This window comes from Bos mutus, chromosome 11 (assembly GCF_027580195.1).
Source record: "Bos mutus isolate GX-2022 chromosome 11, NWIPB_WYAK_1.1, whole genome shotgun sequence".
Lineage (NCBI taxonomy): Eukaryota > Metazoa > Chordata > Mammalia > Artiodactyla > Bovidae > Bos > Bos mutus.
Genome location: NC_091627.1, coordinates 32,681,407 through 32,701,563, shown reverse-complemented (window position 1 = coordinate 32,701,563; position 20,157 = coordinate 32,681,407). Strand labels below are relative to the sequence as shown.

The following is a 20,157-nucleotide window of genomic DNA, read 5'->3' as shown; positions in this document are numbered from 1 at the left end:
GATCCAATTAGGCATGAGACAGCCTCAACGGTAACAGCCTCAGTGTCTTTGTTACTGATAAGTCCAATTGACCCGGAAGTTTCTGGGCAGCCTTCTGGGCAGGGTGGGGCTTGGGCTTGACTCTGACTCACGTGTCTGGCTTGCCGCAGGGACCCCCTGTGAAGACCAGGGTGCGGGCAGGTGACCCAGTGACTGCTTTTTGCTGGCTGGTACAGGGCTTCTGGTGCTGAAGGACTTGGGCATTCAGGTGGACCGCTACATCGCCTCCGAGGTGTGTGAGGACTCCATCACGGTGGGCATGGTGCGGCACCAGGGAAAGATCATGTACGTCGGGGACGTCCGCAGCGTTACACAGAAGCATGTACGTCAGCGTCGCAGTCCGCCCCTTTCTCCACGTCACTCAGCTCCTGGGCCCGCCCCTTCACGGCACTCAGCTCCTGGACCCGCCCCTTTACCTCACTCAGCCCCTGGGCTTGCCCCCTTTTCCAGTCACTCAGCTCCTGGGCCGGCGCCCACTGCTCTCATGTTCCTCTCCCCGCTTGAACTCTCCCTCCTTCTCTTCCATCTCCCTCTTTTGTCTCAAGAGGCTGGGCAGGTTCTGCTGGGACTTGGGGGGCCAGGCCTTTAGGGCTTGGGCTCCTCCCTGGCTGGTTTCTGGGCCCCTTTGAGTGAAGCGTTGTGGGTTACAGTAGGTTCCCGTCCTCCGGGTACTGCTAGCCACAGCTTCACCAGCCTGCATTTTGTCGCGGTAGTGGGGTCTGGTGGGGTCCTCTGTGAGTGGCCCCTTGCCTTTCCAGGTAAACATGTAGACCTTGAATCCCAGACCCTGAAGGGCATTGGAAGGGTTCAGAGGGCACAGGGCCCTTTTCATCTGGTACAGCCCGAACTACTGTCCCTGCGTGGCTGTTTTCCTTGCCGGCCTCCTAGATGTCAAGTTCAATCCCTTCACTTTACTATCTGGAAAACTGGGCCCAGAGAGCCTCGGTAACTTGTCCATGGGTGGAAAGAGAGAGATTGTGTATGTGTGTGTAGACAGCATACAAGCATCTGGGTCTTTTCTCTCCCAAGCGAAGTACTTTTTTTTGCCAACTTCACAGATCATTTCTCTCTTCCTTTCCGCCTCTGTCCCCGGACATCAGGCCCATCACATTACCTTTATCCTCCCAGATCCAGGAATGGGGCCCGTTCGATCTGGTGATTGGGGGCAGTCCCTGCAACGATCTCTCCATCGTCAACCCCGCCCGCAAGGGACTCTACGGTAGGTGCATCGTCGCCCCTCTGCCTCCTGAGCTGGCGCTTCCGCACATCGGTTTCCTCTTTGGATATTTCTGCCCTGGGACGGCTACTCCCAACGACCCTGCCCTCCCCGTGCCCGAGCCACACCACTGTCTCCTGCAGACAGCCCCAGCTGATGGCTTTCTCTTCCGACCTCTCAGAGGGCACTGGCCGGCTCTTCTTTGAGTTCTACCGCCTCCTGCATGATGCGCGGCCCAAGGAGGGAGATGACCGCCCCTTCTTCTGGCTCTTTGAGAATGTGGTGGCCATGGGCGTTAGTGACAAGAGGGACATCTCGCGATTTCTCGAGGTATAGCCAGCACCCTTGGTTTGGCCAGCTCACTAATGGCTTCTACCTTGGACTGCTGCTTTATCCCTATCTCATCTGCATTGTGGAGCTGGGGACTGGGAACTTCTGCTTTGCAAGGGGCCCGTTGGGAAGCTCTGGGCTTCCCAAGTAGGCGAGGAGGAAGCCCACCCCAGTAGAAGCTGTGGTCTCACTCTTAAGAGGTGGTATATCAGCGTGGCCTCAGTGCTTGGAGGACTTGACTGTCATAAACAAGGTGGAGTGCCAGACTCCTTGGCTTGGAGGTCTATGTGGTGTTTCCCTGGGGAAACCTTTTGAGATGCCAGAATCAATTTTCCCAACTAGGATGGTTTGTCCTCACTCCCAGGCACCATGATGGGTGCTTTATGCCACCTGGGAAGAAAACATGGTTTATCTCAGTTTTTACTTCACGTAATGTGGGTCCCAACTTGGCTGAGCCCAGTTTGGGCCTGTGCAGAGGGTTTCTGGGCCAGAGCCCTTCTCTGGCTGAGCAGTCTGTGTGCCCAAGTCTTGGGGTCAGACCCCTCAAGCTGGTGTTGACTGTGTTGGAGCAGGCGTCTGTTTGGCTCACTATCTGGACATGCAGTAAAGACTTCCAAACTTGTTGGAAGGTACTTTCCCAAAGCCTCCAGGTTAGCTGGAGCTGTGTGGTCCAACGAGGTGGACATCTGCCACATGTGGCGATTAAACTGACTTTAAGATTCCCCAGTCGCACCAGCCTCCTCAAATACCCAACCATCAGCACCTGGTGGGCCAGTGGCTACTACATGGAACAGTGCAGGTAGAACATCTCCATCTTGGCAGTGTGGACCATGTGTGGGTCTAGAATGTTCCCATGGGAGCATGTGGAATGTAGCTGAGTTTGATTCTGGCTTTTCCAGGGAGCTTCAGGCTGTCAGTGTGGCCTCCTGAGAAAGAAGTGAGAGCCTTTGAGGCTTTAAACTAACAAGTTTCCTGGCACACTATAATATTTGTCTCTCTCCTGTTTTATAGTCCAACCCTGTGATGATTGATGCCAAAGAAGTGTCAGCTGCGCACAGGGCCCGCTACTTCTGGGGGAACCTTCCTGGTATGAACAGGTTGGTGAGAGCTCTGTGCCCGGGTGGCCATGGGTGGGTGTCTGCAGGCAGGATGATGGCACGAGGGGTGGCCAGCCTCCCCTGCAGACCAGCTTGCTGCTCTGCCAAGTTCTTCGTCTTTCCTTTTCCTTGAGGAAGAAGGGGAGTCAGGGTGTAGAAAATAACTTGGCTAAGAATCGAAAAACTAGTGGTCCCAGATAGGACCCTTAAAAAGCACACTCTTGACACAGAAGACCATATATCGTGCTGCTGAGTTACAGGGTTGGTTCTCCTGTACTGGTGATGAGTCAGCTGGTCCTTAGTTTCCTGAGGTAAAGCCATGGAGGATGTGTTTGGGAATGGGAAAGAGTGGTGCCCGCCGCTGGGCCATACTGGCTCCAGAGACAGCGTCTTGAAACAGCAGCCACCACACAGCTTAGAGCATCCTGCTCCACTTACTGTTCACACACATTGTTGGCATCAAGTCCTTTTTTGGGGAAGATGCTCTTTGTGTAGGTTGCACAGAGATGTTAATGTCCAGGAATGAAGAAAACTTATTTCTTCAGTGTAATAGTCATATTATAAAAAGACCTATGAGAAGAAACCACCAGGTTTCTCCCCCAGTGGCTCAGAAGGTAAAGCATCTACCTCCAATGCAGGAGACCCAGGTTCAGTCTCTGGGTCGGGAAGATCCTCTGGAGAAGGAAATGGCAACCCACTCCAGTACTCTTGCCTGGAAAATCCATGAACGGAGGATCCTGGCAGGCTACAGTCCATGGGGTTGCAAAGAGTCTGACACGACTGAGCCAACTTCACTCACTTTATGAGGAGAAAATAATTCTGGTTGAGAGTCAACAGTTCAGAAGCAGAGGGAGACTCCCCCAGTCATGATAATATATTACAAAGAGAAGTATTTTCCAGACTGTTTTAAGTTTGGTTTTTTAAAAATGATTTTAATTGGAGGATAATCACACTATTGTGATTTTTGCCATGTATCAGCATGAATCGGCCATAGGCTTACATGTGTCCCCTCCCTCCCGAACTGCCTCCCACCCCTACCCCAAGTGTGGATTTTAAATCTCCATGGTTTCCTTATAAATTAAGATGAACCATTTAACCTGACCTCAGTCATCTACTATGCTTCTCTGCCAATAGCGGGAGGTTTTAGGAACTTCCCAGTCTCAGACCCATTTGGCAAAGCTCCTGTCTTTCTTGAGGGCTTGTGGCTCGGAAGGAGGTGGGTCAGTGGGCAGCTGACCTAAAAACTGTCTTGTTGTCCCCCTCACCTTCCCAGGATGTCTGCATGTTGGATAAAGTGGATTGGCTTATGTAGTCCAGTATTTTTATAGAGTCACTAAGTCGTCGTCTCCTGACAGACCTTGGGCCTGTGGGGGTTTTCTTACCTGCTTCTTCCAAGCCTAAAATTTTAGAACTCTGAGCTTCCAGGAGGAGCGGAGGTAGTGCAGGGGACGGAGTACAAGCACAAAGGGACAAAGTACAGAGTGTGTGTGTGTGTGTGTGTGTCGGTGGGTGTGCATGCACATGTGCACATAAACAGAGCGGAGTTTGGAGGTGCAGTTTGACCGTGGGTCCTGGCTGGTGGACCACTGTGTAAAACCTCTAGTAAGTAATCCTAAATGTCAGAAAAGGCCATCACCTAAAGTGATACTTAGTGATCTGGTCTGCCTTCTGAGACGTGACACGTTGAGTGTCACGGAATTTTAGTCTTCTGGGGACTGTGCAGAATTTAAATTCTTGTTAACTGTACATGCAAGTACAGTTTGATGAGTGTCATCCACTGTACACACCTGTAACCATCACCATAGTCGAAATACAGAACATTCTGTCATGCCAAAGCTTGCTTTGTGGTGAGTACTTTTCAGATGCAGTCTATTTTTAGGGAACAGGTTTAAAAATAATTGGGTGTTTTCCTTTCTTGGCAGGCAGGCGTTACCTGTTTATTTGTAGTTTGGGACCACTTTTGAGTTTACCTTAAAGGATTTGGTGCTTGATGGCCCTGTGTCCGTGAGTGGCCACAGTGTCTGTGCCTGTGTTTGGGGGAGTTTGATGGGGGTTCTTTACTTTTCCATGTGAATCAGATGGCTGCTGGGTCAGTGCCGAGAGTGCATCCCTGCCATTCTCCTGGTTTCGGTCGTTACCCTCTCTCTCCTGCCTCCTAGGCCATTGGCATCCACTGTGAATGATAAGCTGGAGCTGCAGGAGTGTCTGGAGCACGGCCGAATAGCCAAGGTTAGCCCCAGCATCAAAGCCCTCTGCTAGGGGTAAGGAGAAGGGCAGGATGCGCTGGAGCAGCACCAGGGCTGTGTGCTGCCTGCGGAGGATGCAACTCAGGGGGTTGCAGTTGGTCAGAGGGGGAGGGTCCGGGGAAAAGCCTGAAGGGCAGGGGAAGAGGTTGGAATCCTTGCTGCTTGCAACCGTTCCTTGCTGAGCGTCACCCTGCTGGTCCCGTGGGAGGCAGACACTAAGGAGTCTTGGCCAAGATTCCTGGGCTTTTGAATTACCAGGCCAGGATCATCATTGCATGATTGGAGAATGCATCTTTGGAGAATCAGAGCAGATTCTCCTATGATGTGGCAGTTCCATTTCTCTGGAGAAATCTCCTGGGACTGCTGGCACCTCAGGGGTGTCTTTGCACCCCTGGGTAATTTGACATCCTTTTGCCTGCAAATCATTACTCCTGGGAAGAAAAACAGTTCTTAGAAGACTTGGGAAGGATGGTGACTCAAGCTGCTGTCTCTCTAGTCCTTGGCCAGCAGGACTGGAGTGAGGACGGCCTGGTGCCCTCTGTGTAGGAGGAAGAGCAGGGCAACCCTGGCCCCTGGATGGAGCAGGCCGTGTAGGCTTTGGACGTGGCAGTTGCTGTCAGCTGCAGATGAGTGCTCATCTCCCGTTTCCTCTCCCATCTTCTAGTTCAGCAAAGTGAGGACCATTACTACTAGGTCGAACTCCATAAAGCAGGGCAAAGACCAGCATTTCCCCGTCTTCATGAATGAGAAAGAGGACATCTTATGGTGCACTGAAATGGAAAGGTACCCACTCTTTGTGCTGGTGGGGGGGTGGGATCCCAGCCTCTGTGCCAGGCTCAGATCCCCTGCAGACATCGTGTGAGCAGTGGGTTTGTTTTCCCAGGCATTTCCCAATGGGAAGGAAGCCTGGGGAGGACTCTGCATTTTGAGGCTGGGCTAAAGTGGGGGGCATCTAGGAATCTGTCCCTGGAGCCTTGGCTCCCAGCAGTCCTGCTCAACTCCAAGGAGACACTGCAGCTGCAGAAGCTTTCCTGCTTCACACTGCTCATGTTAGGTTCTTTGTAGACCAAGACAGCATGGGAGCAGATGGGCCTTAGAGCCTCAGTGCCCTCATTTGTGCAGACTGGACTCAAGTCCTCATTCTTGGGGTAACTGCGATTTAGCCAAACAGAGACGTTTAACACACAAGCAGAGCAAGCCGGAACTCCTGACGTCAGGCATGAGTTGGGAGTCCTTGCAGAGTTTTCTGTCCTCTAGGGGTGGGCGTGGGAAGATACAGGGATGTATATTTATTACAGACTTGAGATGCCCATTGTGGATCTCAGTCTCAGGTTAAGCGTGTCCTGGATATGTTTTTCACAAACACTGACTTTGTGTCTGGACTTCCTGTGTGGGTCAGTGGTAAAGAATCCACCTGCCAATGCAGGAAACGTGGGTGACGCAGGTTTGATCCCTGAGTTGGGGTGATCCCCTGAAGGAGGAAATGGCCACCCACTCAGCCTGTGAAATCTTGCCTGTGAAAGATTCTTGCCTGTGAAATCCCATAGACAGAGGAGTCTGGTGAGCTGTATACAGTCCATGGGGTTTGCAGAGTCAGTCACAACTGAGTACACACACAAGTTTGTTTCTGCTGTGTGGTAAATCTCTCAGCAGTCATCATCTTAACCTGCCTTCAGACCCATAGAAAGTAGCCAGGCGCCTGAGACTTGAATTGGTTATCACAGACACAGGATCGCCCCAGGCCGGCGCTGACCCCTGCCCCTCTCTGCCTTTTCTCCCCAGGGTGTTTGGCTTCCCTGTCCACTATACCGACGTCTCCAACATGAGCCGCTTGGCGAGGCAGAGACTGCTGGGCCGGTCGTGGAGCGTGCCGGTCATCCGCCACCTCTTCGCTCCGCTGAAGGAATATTTTGCTTGTGTGTAAGGGACGTGAGGGCAAACCGAGGTAGTGACACAAGGTTAAACAAACAAACAAAAAACACAAAACACAACAAAACACCAACAACGTGAGGATGGAGAGAAGTATCAGCACCCAGAAGAGAAAAAGGAATTTAAAACAAAACAAACAAACCCCACAGAGGCGGAAATTCCGGAGGGCTTTGCCTTGCAAAAAGGGTTGGACATCATCTCCTGATTTTTCAATGTTAATCTTCAGTCCTATTTAAAAACAAAACCAAGCTCCCTCCCCACCCCCACTACCCCTTTTTTTTCTGGTCAAACCTTTTGTTTTCTACTCTTTTCAGAGGGGTTTTCTGTTTGTTTGGGTTTTTGTTTCTTGCTGTGACTGAAACAAGAGGGTTTATTGCAAAAAAAAAAAAAAAATCAGTAACAAAAAATAGTAACCATACCTTGCAGAGGAAAGATGGGAGAGAAGGAAAAAAGGAAATTCTATAGAAATCTATATATTGGGTTTTGTTTTTTTTTTTTTACTATATATCTTTTTTTTTGTTGTTGTCTCTAGCCTGATCAGATAGGAGCACAAGCAGGGGACAGAAAACAGACACTCAGGTGGCAGAGTCCCCTTCCAGCCACTGAGCTGTCTTGCCAGCACCATTCCTGGTCATGCAGATCACAACCCAGCTAGCAGCAGAGAGACGAGAACACCACACAAGACCCTTTTATACAGTATTCAGGTGCCTACCACACAGGAAACCTTGAAGAAAATCAGTTTCTAGAAGCCGCTGTTACCTCTTGTTTACAGTTTATATATATATGATAGAAATGAGATATATATATAAAAGGTACTGTTAACTACTGTACAACCCGACTTCATAATGGTGCTTTACAACAGCGAGATGAGTAAAAACATCAGCTTCCACGTTGCCTTATGTGCAAAGGGTTTTAACCAAGGATGGAGAAAGGGAGACAGCTTGGAGGTGAACCGTTTCCGTGGTGGGGTTTTTGATTTCCCCTTGGTGTTTAACAAGGTGTGAAGGAGCATTTGGGAACAGCGTTCTCCCGCTTCTCCCTGCCAAAAAAAGGGGGTGAGATTCGGTGGTCGGGACCGTGGAAAGCTGAGAGTGGGATCCATCCAGGCTCACGCAATAACCTTTTGATTTTTTTCAAAAAGGAGACTCCCTCAGCAAGATGGCAGAATGAGGGGTCTTCATTCCCAATTTCTCACATTAGCCGAATTGAGGGCTTCTTGCGGTGGGATCAGAAAAAAATCCAGGGTGCGGGCAGGTGACAGTTCACACCCCACCTGGAGCAAATAAAAAAACATACAAAACGTACTGGTGCTCTCCTGTCTAAGTCGCTTTTTGTGTGTTCTTTTATGAGGCCCCCGCCATCCACCCTCTGTGCACAAGGCGGCTTCCGGCCCCTGGAATGTGATGTTTTTGGTCATCTCCAAAGGCTGCAGTTTTATACTGGGAGGCTGATGACACCTTTTGTTATAATTATTCTTATGGTTCTGGTTATAATTACGTTTGTTTTCAGATTTTCTTTTAAGAAAACAAAAACCCAACCCCCCCTCCCTTTAGGTTTCAAACCAAGGTGCGGGGAGCAGGGTGCTTTGAAGTTAGTGGTGGCCCTGGTGCCCTGGCTCCCCACCCCTCGGGCCAGGTGGGCCACCAGGCGTGGCGGGCAACAGCTGAGCGGCCGGGGGGTGTCCCTGAGGCCGGCCTTCCGGGCGTATCCCTCTTCTCTTCTGCTTCCCTCCTCTCAAGTCACGTGTGTCAGGGCTGGAGGGAGGACCAGGCCCCTCTCTCCTCGCGTGTGTGATCGGAGTGGTGTGTATTTTTTTTCTAGTACTTGGTCTGATGAAAGCTGTGCTCTTACCTCGAGTCGGCAGCACCTGGAGCCCCAAGTGCACGACACTTGGTTCCGCTTCCCACCGAGGCAGGCGGCCTGGCGTTGGCGGTAGGCAGGGATGGCGTGGGTGGCTCCAGGGTGAGGGCCCAACGGGCAGACGCCTGCCTGAATAGATGGGGTGTAGATATGTGGCATATAGAGATATATATTTTATAATGGGAGGGGGGAATGGCACCTCCTGGGACTGGCAGGGCTGGGAGGTGTGCTTTCAAGCACATGGTCCCATGTTCGCATCCCTAGAAAGATAGGGCCTATGGTGATAGGCTCTATATAAATACATAGATAGGGTCATGTATAAGAAATATTATGTCGTGGGGAGTGGGGGAAGGAGGCTCAGAAGGCTGAGTCTCGGGCCCCACTGCAGATAAGCCCCACACCAATCAATCAGTCCCACACGCACACACAGGAACATGTTTCTATACCGATGCATAACAAATGCACGTGCACACACACACACACACACACACAGCCAGGGAGCTCCCAGTGCTCTTCTCCCCAGGATTCAGGACTTTGCGGAGTCGGCCCTGCAGCTCTTTACCTCTGTTGCCCTGTTTGCAGGTAGACTGTCAATCCCAGAAGTTGCTAGGTGCTGAAGACAGGAAAAGGAGGAGGTTTTCTTTTAGCAGGTGCTCTCCTCTAGCAGGTAGCGTTCTATCTCTTTTGCCCCTGGTGATGTCAAAAGATTCTTCTGTTAGCAACCTGTGACACTGACCTGCAACCCTAGGCACCAGTCAAGTCAGCCCTCAGCTCCCCCTACTTATTCTCCCCCGTCCAAAGTGAATCTGACGTCCAGGGCTGTCTTGGCCAGGGGGCTTCCATTGGAAAGAAATGGGACAGCGAACCTCATCATTGGAATAAAGCAAATTAGTAATTGGTTAAAAAAAAAAAATTAACCAAGCTTTGAATCCTTTGCTCATTGCTCAGGAGTAAGCTCACAGCTGGTGGCCATGGTCTCCCACTCCTTTTAGGGGGTGCTTAGTCCCACACCCCAAGCTACTCATTTCCTTGTCAGATTGGTTTTTACAGCTCTGTGCGGTGATGGCAGGTGGTGATGGTGGGCTCCCCTGGGGCTGGAGCAGCTGGTGGCGGGGTGGGGGGTTCCCTCTGCCCCTCCCTCATTGGAGTCTGTACCCAACTGTGGTGCTCACCCTGCTCCCCTCCATCTCCAGCCAGGCTCCATCTTCCCGCCCGGAGCCCACCAGCACGACTCTGGAGGGCGGGGGAGGAGGGCTGCACAGACAGTCCAAGGTGCTCCCTCCCCTGGCGGCCGATGCTAAGGTCTTCCCAGCATGTGTCCGGACTGTCTCTTCCTCTGTGGACCTTCGGGCTCTCCTAGGCCATGTGTCTGCTGCTGTGTGCAGGAGTTTGCTTTTCCCAGTGGCCCAAGTTCCATCCAGGGAGCTTGCATGGGGAAGAAACTTGGTAGCCAAGGATGTGGCAAGCCTTGAGGGGTCAGCATAGGCGAGCCAGCTTGCTTGTTGTGGCTGATCCTTGTTCCTCCTGTCTGGCAACCTGACTTGGCTAGAGGCCCCATTGCAGGGATGAGCATTAACAATCGCCAGCTTTTTTTCCAGCCACACCCGGGGGCTTGGTGCCACAGTAGAACTTGGCAGGTCCCAAGGGGACCTTGGGAATGTGCCAACTTGGCCAGGCTGGGGTGCTCTTCACAATCTCCTTCCAACCCCCGGGGTGCTTCTGGGGATACGTTCTAAAGGAGAGCTGTGCTTGGACAGACCTAGTCAAGGTTGTGCGTGGATTAAGGTGGGGGATCATTGGTAGACACAGTGCAGTGGGAGAAACCAGGAAGGCCTTTGGAAAATTCTGGAGCATGTTCTTGGTGGAGTTTTGTTTCTCTTGAGCAGGCTCATTTACAAATTCTTGGAAAGGAGGGTTTCCAGGGACTTAGGGTGGTACCCCCTACTTATTGCAGGTGCCAAGGAGAGTGTGGTGCCAAAGAGATCTGTGGCTCTGGGCTGGGGGGACTGGCTGGGGTCACAGAGCTGGGGATTGCCTGCCCAAGGAGGAAGCTGGTCCTCGGCCATAAGCTGCTGTACTCGGGGGGCCTCGAGCTAGTTGGTGCTGACCCCCTTCCCTGGGGACCAGCCAAAGTGTGTAGGCTGGGCAGCTGGGGGTGAAGGCTGGTGGGGTCTTGGAGTCAGTGGACAGCCACCTGGGTGTGCCACTGTCCGTTTGTCTTTCTAGACCCCAGAACCTTCCTGCTGTTGAACTTTCTAGAAAGACTTCCCAAAAGAGTACAGGGGGCCACTTTGCATTTGAGATGGGCCTGGGAGAGGTTGGCTGGCGAAGGTGCCTGTGTGGGTTTTTGATGAGTTTGTAGGACACGGATGGGGACAGGCCGACCCAGCAGGAAGGAAGGCTAGTGGACATTGAACTAGTCTCCCCCTACTTCCCGAGCAACTGGCAATTCTGGGGAAACCCCGATGGAAATAGCCCAGCATCTCCAGCACAGGATGGTGTACAACAGGAGCAAGGAAAGGATTCTTTCAGCAGAGCCATCCAGGGAGTAGTCTTAGTCTTCATCTCACTGATGACGTAAGTTATATAAAAAGTGGGTCTCGGAGGCGGTTTTGAATTCCTGTTGTCCTGCCTGGTGCAGAGATGCTGTGGCAGTGGTGTCTTTAAGAGGTGTCATTTTCAGGGAACTTGCAGGGTTAGGGCCATGGGACCTGCCTGGCACCGCGATCTGATCTGACGAGAGCTGGTTGTTACTTGTGGTCAGCAGAGCCCAGATGCTGGTGAGAACTGGGTTTCTAGCTAGGCCCTGTTTTGATCCTGGGAGATGAGGAATCTGAATTTGTCATCGGGCAGGGTCTAGTCTGGATGCTTCCAGCACTTGTGGTCAGAGATGACACTGGAGTTTTCCTGCTCTCTTTTCCTCCACCTCTGGAGGGATGGTGTGGAGCTGGAATGGCTCCCCCTCCCCAGCTGTCCCCTGCTGGGGCAAGGATTAACCATAAGTGTTTGGAGGATCTAAGAGGAAAGAGGATAGGTTTATATCAAGAATGGACTCCACTGTTCTAGCAGAAGCTCTTGGATCTTTACGTTTTGGTAAAGGAAGGCTGGGGTCTTTAGGATGTGAGGTCAGCCCCTCTTGCACTGTGTGTTCCAGAGACCCGGCTGAGCAGGCCTTTGGTTGGCCACCTCCTGTTTACTGCTGGCCCTCGATAGTGGAGTCCAGGGGAGAGGGACTGACAAGCAGGTCAGAAGCAGTGAGGACAAGGATGGAAGGTCCTTGGCTGGTCGTGACTGGCTAAATTGCCCTGGCGGAAGCCCCCAGATTCCTGTAACCCCCCTAACTGGAAAACTCCCCTGAGGGGCATGGGAGGGTGGCTTTCTCAACCTCCAGTCTCATGGCCTCCAGCCCTGGGCCCGAGAACATGAGCAGGGATCCGAAAGCATCACCTGAGTCCCATTTCACTTCACAGACTGATTTGGTAGCACAGCCCTAGAATCCAACCAACCACAAAAATACCGAAATTCCTTAGAATACGCAGAGGGAGGAGGTGACTCAACAAGGTGCTAAAACATTTTATTAAAAATATATATTGTTAAATTAAGTCTGCTGTCTGGACAATGACTGTTTGTTTTGTTTTCTTGTAGTGGAGTTTAAAAGAGACTATTATTTTACTCTGATATATTATTATTAAAAAGGCATTTTAACTTTGTACTTGAAAACTAAATGAACGATTTCATGTGTTTTAGCTGAGGCATTGAAGTAGCGGGTGCTTACTTATTTGTGGGAAATCATGTATTCATACTGAAGAATAAACTCCGTAGCTGATTTGGTAATAACTTTTACTGTTACAGACGATTTCGCTTTGACCCCGGCGGGAGAACACTTTGACTGCACATTCCACGCAGCTAAATGCAGGACTTACTCCCCGACCCTTCCCTTCCCAGTCCTCTTTCCTTTTTCTTCAGTTCTTCTTCTGACTCTCTGTTGTTGTTGTTGTTGTTTTTCTTCCTGGTTCCAGCATCCTTTCACCACTGTATTTTTTTTTTTTTTTTTTTTAGGGTTGCTTCTCTATTTATTGACAATAATAATGTACATTTCACAGTCTGGTTCTGGGACATCGGGGAGGGGGTGTGATAAGGCCCCACGTGGGTCCCCACCGCCACGCCCCCGTGTCCTGTTGTATCTCTGTGTAAGTGATGCTCGTGACATAGCTGTTATGAAATAATTATAAAGAGGTCAGTGCGTACAGCAGATGTAGAAAGTCTGTCAATTCCGCCTTCATCACATTTTTTTTTTTTGTGCCCAGAAGAATATAATAAAGCTCCTTTCTAATGTACTTGTGCTGGAGAACACTTGAATAAATGGACTGTTTTTGTGCAAAAAGAAAAACGGAAAAAGCACCGTAATAATGTCCTTTTGTCTTGCGTCTCCTTCCCCCTGACATGACTGTTCTCAGCCTTCCCCAGAGAGGTTTAAGTGCCCCAATCGGGAGGTCCTAGCTTTGGGTTTCGACAATGCAGTTCCTCCCTTTAAGACATCACCTGCATGAACATTCGATAAGGATTGTAAACCAGATGCAAAAAAGGGTGGTTTGATTGACTGGAAGGTCAAAGATCAGTTAGTGAGGCGCAGTTGCTAGAAAAGCAAATTATGTCCAAGGCTGAGCGGGGAAGACGATCATCAGAGGGGTCACAGGGCTTTGGTCATGGGCACTGTTCCCCTCTCTGGGTTTTTTCCCCCAAACACAGGGGCATCCAGAAGAGAGCAGCGGTGTGGCGGACAGTCTGGACTGGGCAATGGACCCTGTGAGACACAGGCGTTTGGCCTGAAAAAGGGAGAATTGAGGGATGAGTGCAGACAGTGACAGGGCGAGCCCCGGGGGTGGGGTGATGCGGGGTCGGTCTATGTGGCAGGTGGAAGAGGGGCCTGTAGGCAGAGGTTTGAGCTCAGCGTAGGGAGATCCTGTCTCACGCCTGGCCAGCAGTACTAGGGCTGCCGTGAGTGCAGCAAACCTGGTTGATGAAGAGGTGCTGAACAGCCACTGGGGCTCGTGCTGGGCTTCCCCGAGACCCCGAGTCTGGGTTCTTCTGGCTGACCCGTCTCTCCTCAGCACTGTCTTGCTAGTAGACAGTGCCTTGTGGTTGGAAGAGCCTGTCCACACACGACATCCCTTTGTCCTCATGATTCTTTGCCTGACGGTCACTAGTTCCCTATCCTCCCATCTAAGAGACTGATCTGAACACACAGAAGAATCGGGCTTTTCCCATCACATCTCCTCCCTAAGACCCCCATTTCATGCTGCACTTCCATCCTAAGCGCCAAGCAGATCCAGCCAACGGTTTCTTCTCTTAAGGGAGGGCTATTCAAGGTTTCTTTCCTACATTAGATTTTGGGGGAGGTTTAGGACGGCACCACTTTGCTGGTAGCTTTGAAAGAAATTATAAGGGGAAATTTAGAGAAAAAGAAAATAACAGGCTTCCCCCCGACCCCATGGGCACTTTTTATTTTCTTTACAAAATTGTAAATGTGTATTTAACTTCTACTTTTCTCTCATACTTTTCAGTGTTGATGTAGAATTCTTTTTTTAAAAATGGCTGCATGGCATTTTCTTGTTGGATGTTTGTTTATATATATATATATATACATATGCATTTTATTTTAGCTATAAATAGAGCTGCAATAAATATCTTTATATGTTGGCTTTTCCCCCCTATATTTTGTATTTTTTTCTTTTAAGATACATTCCCAGAAATGAAATTTACTGGGCAAAGTAGATGAATGTGGTGGTTGGATCCTGACATGTTTGCCTGAGTGTCCGCCCAATCCTCAGCTCTGAGACTCAGAGTTCAGAAGGAAACAAATGTAGTCTTTTGTTGGACAAACTCCGAAATGTGTTCATCTCAGTGAGAAAGACTCAAGATTCTGTGTGAGAGAGAAGCTGGAGATCTACAGCTACAAGCCAGAGATGGGAGCAATACTATTTGGTCACTAAATTTTGAAAGTGAGCTCATTTGGAGTGCGGGCCTGGAGGAAGCCTGGTAGGGGGTGGAATTCACACTGAGAGTCTAGCCCCAAAGCTAAGGAGATGGGAGGTGTTTTTGGTGTCTTCCTGCTCTGAAAGCCAAGGCTGAGCACCCCAGTGTCATCCGCTGAGGGGTCTGGCCAAAGTTTATGGGAGGGAGATGCTGGGGCCATTTCATTACTAGAAACCATCCTGTGAAGTTCCTGGATTTAAATAAGATGTTATTTGATGATAGAGGGGTTGGGAGAGAGAGGGAAAGGTCAGGGCTAGGCAGGAATCAAGGTAAATGGGGGTCGACTGCTCGGGTGAGGGCAGGCTGCCCTGGGTGGGGAGAAGGTGCCACATACCACCAGGTCCAGGCTTGTTGGTTGAAGAGATCCTTCCTGGGTGTAAAAAGGCTAACTTGGGTCTGGAGTGGAATTAGAGGAGGGAGGAGGGAAGATGCTGGCTGGGGGCTGGCTGGCTGGGGGAGCCAAAGCCGTACACAGCAGGGCCAGAGGGGCAGGCGTGGCAGCGGGTGTCATTCCTGGGGGGTGCCGGTTTTGGGGGTGAGGCTGCAGCGGGGGGAAGAAAGTGTATGTTAGAGGTGGGGGCACAGGGAAGTCACATCCAAGGAGGATGAGGCTCCCTTTGGACAGTCCCCTGGTATCACCCCAAAGCTCCCTTTCTCTTTAGTTCCAACACACTTTAAAATGGGCTTTCCTGGTAGCTCAGATGTTAAAGAATGTGCCTGCAGTGCAGGGAGACCCTGGTTCCATCCCTAAGTCAGAAAGGTCCTCTGGAGAAGGGAATGGCAACCCACTCTAGTATTCTTGCCCAGAGAATTCCATGGATAGATCATGGGGTCTCAAAGAGTCAGACATGACTGAGCGACTTTCACTTTTCACACTTTAAAAGGCCATGGCCCACTGACCTCAGTGATACCTTTCCCGCCTCTCAGCTGGGATCCTAGGAGGGGCTGCGGCTAGGCTGGAAGGCTGGAGGCTTGGGGACGACAGGCTCTGAAGGGTAAACAACTCAAACAGCAATTTCCAGAGTTGGGTTCAAATGTCAAAAAGCAGCCCTGTTAAGCTCTCCCTGTTCAACCCCAAAGTCCCAGGTGCACTGAACTGTGTCAGAAGAAAGACCATCATTTAGATTGTGCTTGTCTGGATCCTGTGGCCTCGGGCAGGTCAGCCAGTCTTCTTGAGCCTGGGTCCTTCTCACTGGAAACTTGAGTTTTGATTTGTGGTCAAGCATGTGGCCTCTGGTGGTACCCTTGTGTAAAGGCAGGAGACTCGGAGCCTTTGGCCTTGAGGCCCTGATGGGTCACAAACCCTGCAGCCCCCCTCCCCACTGCTTCACTGGAGGAAGGAAAAATACCAGCATAGAGAAATATACCCACCTCTCCCAAGGCGTCCATCCCTTGTCTGACCCTGACTTGGCTTGTGTAACAGCGACATGAGCTTACTCTATCACCGAGGTCCTGCCTGGGCCAGTGTGAGGACTTCCGTTACCTCCCTGTCCTTCCTCCCCTAACCCACCCCTCTCGCCTGTCTTGAGAGGAGGCTGTGCTGATCCCCACTCAGATACTCTGTTTCTCTCCTCCGCTTTACAGCAAAACTTGAAGGCACTCCCAGCCCTCACTGGCTCTGCTTGCTCACTTCCTGTTTCCCTCCTCCCTCCCCCAGCAGGGCCATCACCCCCATCCCATGACCTCTCAAGAGCTGGACCGGGGGACTCCCCTCCTCCCTGGGTTGCTGACATCACACCCTGCATCTTCCTACGCCCCTGGGTCCCTTCCTCTTCCTGTCCTCAGCATGTGGGAGGGTCTGGGACTCCCACATCGTCCTCCACCCCAGCTTCCCTTGAAGGCCCAGGTTCATGTATCCAGCTGTGATCGTATATCCAGCTGGCCCCCACACCTGGAGGTTACACAGGCACCTTAAATGTGACCTGAAAATCCGAATTCTTGGTCTCCTCTCAACCGGCTCCTAGTCTTCATGTCTCAGTAACTGGCGCTTGTGTGAGTGTGCTAAGTCACTCAGTTGTATCTGACTTTCTGACCCCCATGGACAGTAGCCTGCCAGGCTCCTCTCTCCATGGAATTTTCCAGGCAAGAATACTGGATTGGGTTGCCATTTCCTCCTCCAGGGAATCCTCCTAACACCCAGGGATCAAACCAGAGTCTCCTGCATTGGCAGGCAGGTTCTTTACCACTGAGCCACCAGGGAAGCCCTCCTGTCACCCTACAGAGAGTGAAATATCTGATAGTATGTAGCTACCTGGGAAGCCCCTTCACTGGCATCAGAACCCTGGGGCTCATCCTTGACTCCTCCCGTTCTGTCATTTCCTGTATCTGGTTCACCAGCTCGTTCTAACAGTCCTCACCTCTAAATGTATCCTTCATTCAGCCTTCCTTGCCTACCCTGCTTCTGCTGCTTTGGCCCAAGTCCCCATCATCTGTCCCCTAACTGGTCTCTCTCCCCATCTTTTTGTCTTCCTGTCCCTTCTAGCACATTCAGTACACAGAATACTCTCATTAAAAATCAAACCCTCAAAAAAGCCCCATCAGTTGTGTGCCTGGTGGCTCAGACGGTAAAGAATCCGCCTGCGATGTGGGAGACCTGGGTTTGGAAGATCCCCTGGAGAAGGAAATGCCAATCCACTCCAGTATTCTTGCCTGGGAAACCCCATGGACAGAGGAGCCTGGCGGGCTACAGTCCATGGGGTCGCAGAGAGTCGACTGAGCGACTAAGCACAGCACAGCATATACAGCAACAAGAATAAACTTCACCTTGGATTCCAAAGTTCCACCAGCCTCAGATGACACCCAAGCAGTGCTGATCTTCTTTCCTATAACCATAGCAAGCTCTTTCCGGTCACAGGGTCTTTGCACAAGCTGCACCCTCTACCTGGAAAGCTTATTCACCCCCCTCCTCTGCCTGTTTCCCCTCATTTGGGTCTCAGGGCAGAGAGACACTCCCTGACCACCTCCTATCTCAAGAAGTCTTGTTTCTACTCCTTCCTATTTTATTCCTTATCTTTGTAGCTATCACTCTGAAATTCTGACTCATCATTTTGGCTTACCTGTTGATTAACCATCTTCCCTGCAAGAGCAAAGCCTTTTCTCTGTTTTGGCAGGATCCCCACAGAAGGCAATGGCACCGCACTCCAGTACTCTTGCCTAGAAAATTCCATGGACGGAGGAGCCTGGTGGGCTGCAGTCCATGGGGTCGCTAAGAGTCGGACACGACTGAGCGACTTCACATTGACTTTTCACTTTCATGCATTGGAGAAGGAAATGGCAACCCACTCCAGTGTTCTTGCCTAGAGAATCCTAGGGATGGGGGAGCCTGGTGGGCTGCCGTCTATGGGGTCGCACAGAGTCGGACACGACTGAAGTGACTTAGCAGTAGCAGCAGCCACAGCCCAGACCAGGTCTGGCACATAATCTCTTTCTAGTTATTATAATCATTGTTATTACTAACACGTAATGAGTGCTTAGTATGTACCAGAAATCATTGTGTTAACATCTTCACAACCTCTGTGCCAGGTACTATTATCCCATTTTGCAGATGGGATACATACTTGGTCATGATCACTGTGTACACAGTGGCAGTGTCTGAATTTCAAAAACTGTCTGCATACTTCTAGGCTGCAGGTGGCAGCCCAAGGCATTACCTGTCCCCACTTAACCTCTCATGTGTGTTGGACTGGTCCCCTAGGGTCTCTGTGGCAACTCCCTGCTCCCTCTTCAAGGGTCTGGGTGTGCAGCCCCTCACCCTTCTCTACTTAGTCCTGGCTCCTTCTGCACCCACCACCCCAGGGGGCTCTCTTTGGAATGAGGGAAATGCAGGAGTTGGAAGCCTGGGCACAGGGGGACCTCGGTGGGAGATTTTCTATTTTATAGCTCCTACTCTGTGCAGACAGGCTTCCCAGGTGGCACTAGTGGTAAAGAACCCACCAGCCAATGCAGGAGACAAAAGAGATGTGGATTTGATTCCTGGGTTGGGAAGATCCCCTGGGGAAGGGCGTGGCAACCCACTCCAGTGTTCTTGCCTGGAGAATCTCCATGGACAGCGTGGCGGGCTACAGTCCATGGGGTCGCAGAGTCGGACACGACTGAAGTGACTTAGCATGCTGCACGCATTCCCCATATTAATCCTCAAGACTTGGGTTTCTAGGGGGCCTTGATGACTCCTGGGTGTGCAGCCCAAGGGGCCTTGGCTATGGTGGGGCCTCGGCTGTGGTGGGACCTTGGCTATGGTGGGACCTCTCCCTGGATGTGCGTTGGGGGGAGCAGGGGCCTAGGGGGTACCGCTCTCACGGTCTACCTGCCTGGGGACCAGGGCAGGAGGTGTGGGCCCTGCTGGCAGGGTGCTCACCCTTTCTGAGTGAGGATGAGGTATCGCTAGGTTCCCAGAGGAGCAGGTCTCCTGATATGGGTCAGCTTTCACCACCTCCCACCCGAATCACGTTGGTAACTAATGCAGCAGGGCATGGGCTGTTGTCCTTGAGGGCTGGGCTTTGAGGCTGCTGTGTCTGGACAGGCCTCTGGTCTCATTCCCTGCTGCTCTGAGGAGGCAGGGACCCCTGAATGCTCCTGGAGAAGGTCCAATCAGGCTCCCTGCAACTAGTTGAGTGAAGCCTATGGAGAGAGGTTCAAGACCATCCCTTATTGGTTCTGGCCCTCCACGTAGTGGACAGTGTCAGCAACCTCTCTGAACTGTGGTTTATTTACCCTCAAAATGGGTTCATGTTCTGCTTTAAATAGGTCCTCCAAGAGTGGCTGTGGGGAGTCCTCGAAAGCCAGGTCAACCTGCCCCATCCCAGGGCTGGCTTCCGCTGGAATGCAGGGCCAGAGACCTGGGGCCTCTCTCCCTCTCTCTCTTTCTTCCTCTCTGGAAATGCTTTTATCCAATTACTTAAGTCATACTTGGCCAATGAATTAAAAACATTAGAAATTTTAAAAAGGCACAAAGGAGAAAATATTATGTGGTAGTTACATGGGTGTATATTTTTGTGAAAACTCATTTAACTGTGCTCTTAATACACTGAAGTTTATTGTATGTAAATTATACCTCAATAAAGTTTTTATTTTTAAGACTTCCACATTATTGACATTTTAGTATATTTACTTCTAGACTCTTATTGGTATATAGTGTATATTCTATTATATATACATATGTAAATGTTTTTGTCTATGTATAAATCTACGTACACAAACTCTAAACAAGTCTTGAATTCTAAATGTATGTGTGAACATATACATATTTGTCTTTTAAATAAAGATGGACCACGATGTGTGTGCCCTTTGTGAAGAGAGGTTTTCCACTGAGGCAGCTGGCACTCTCCACCTTCAGGAGGTCTTACCCACCCTCATGGGACTGGGCTGTGCACACCGGGTCCCCATCCAGTGCTGTGTGAACTAGCCT

At 50.9% G+C, this 20,157-nt stretch overlaps 1 protein-coding gene across 9 annotated transcripts in view; it reads left to right on the top strand.

The window, feature by feature from the left end:
• The window catches only part of DNMT3A (DNA methyltransferase 3 alpha), a 103,733-nt gene extending 89,288 nt beyond the window's left edge, over window positions 1-14,445 (top strand). For 4 of the 9 annotated variants that reach the window (XM_070379223.1, XM_070379222.1, XM_070379224.1 and 1 more), the window contains 9 exons: window positions 216-361; window positions 1,168-1,258; window positions 1,437-1,585; window positions 2,597-2,682; window positions 4,761-4,911; window positions 5,593-5,711; window positions 6,711-6,848; window positions 8,679-8,789; window positions 12,570-14,444. In XM_070379223.1, coding sequence (XP_070235324.1) covers window positions 216-361; window positions 1,168-1,258; window positions 1,437-1,585; window positions 2,597-2,682; window positions 4,761-4,911; window positions 5,593-5,711; window positions 6,711-6,848; window positions 8,679-8,789; window positions 12,570-12,606 — 1,028 coding nt within the window. In that variant the 3' untranslated portion in view covers window positions 12,607-14,444. Of the gene's footprint in view, window positions 1-215; window positions 362-1,167; window positions 1,259-1,436; window positions 1,586-2,596; window positions 2,683-4,760; window positions 4,912-5,592; window positions 5,712-6,710; window positions 8,419-8,678; window positions 8,790-9,299 lie in introns of those variants that run through there. The other 5 variants (XR_011466015.1, XM_070379225.1, XM_070379227.1 and 2 more) reach the window with 5 other exon arrangements.
• Window positions 14,446-20,157: the final 5,712 nt, after the last annotated feature.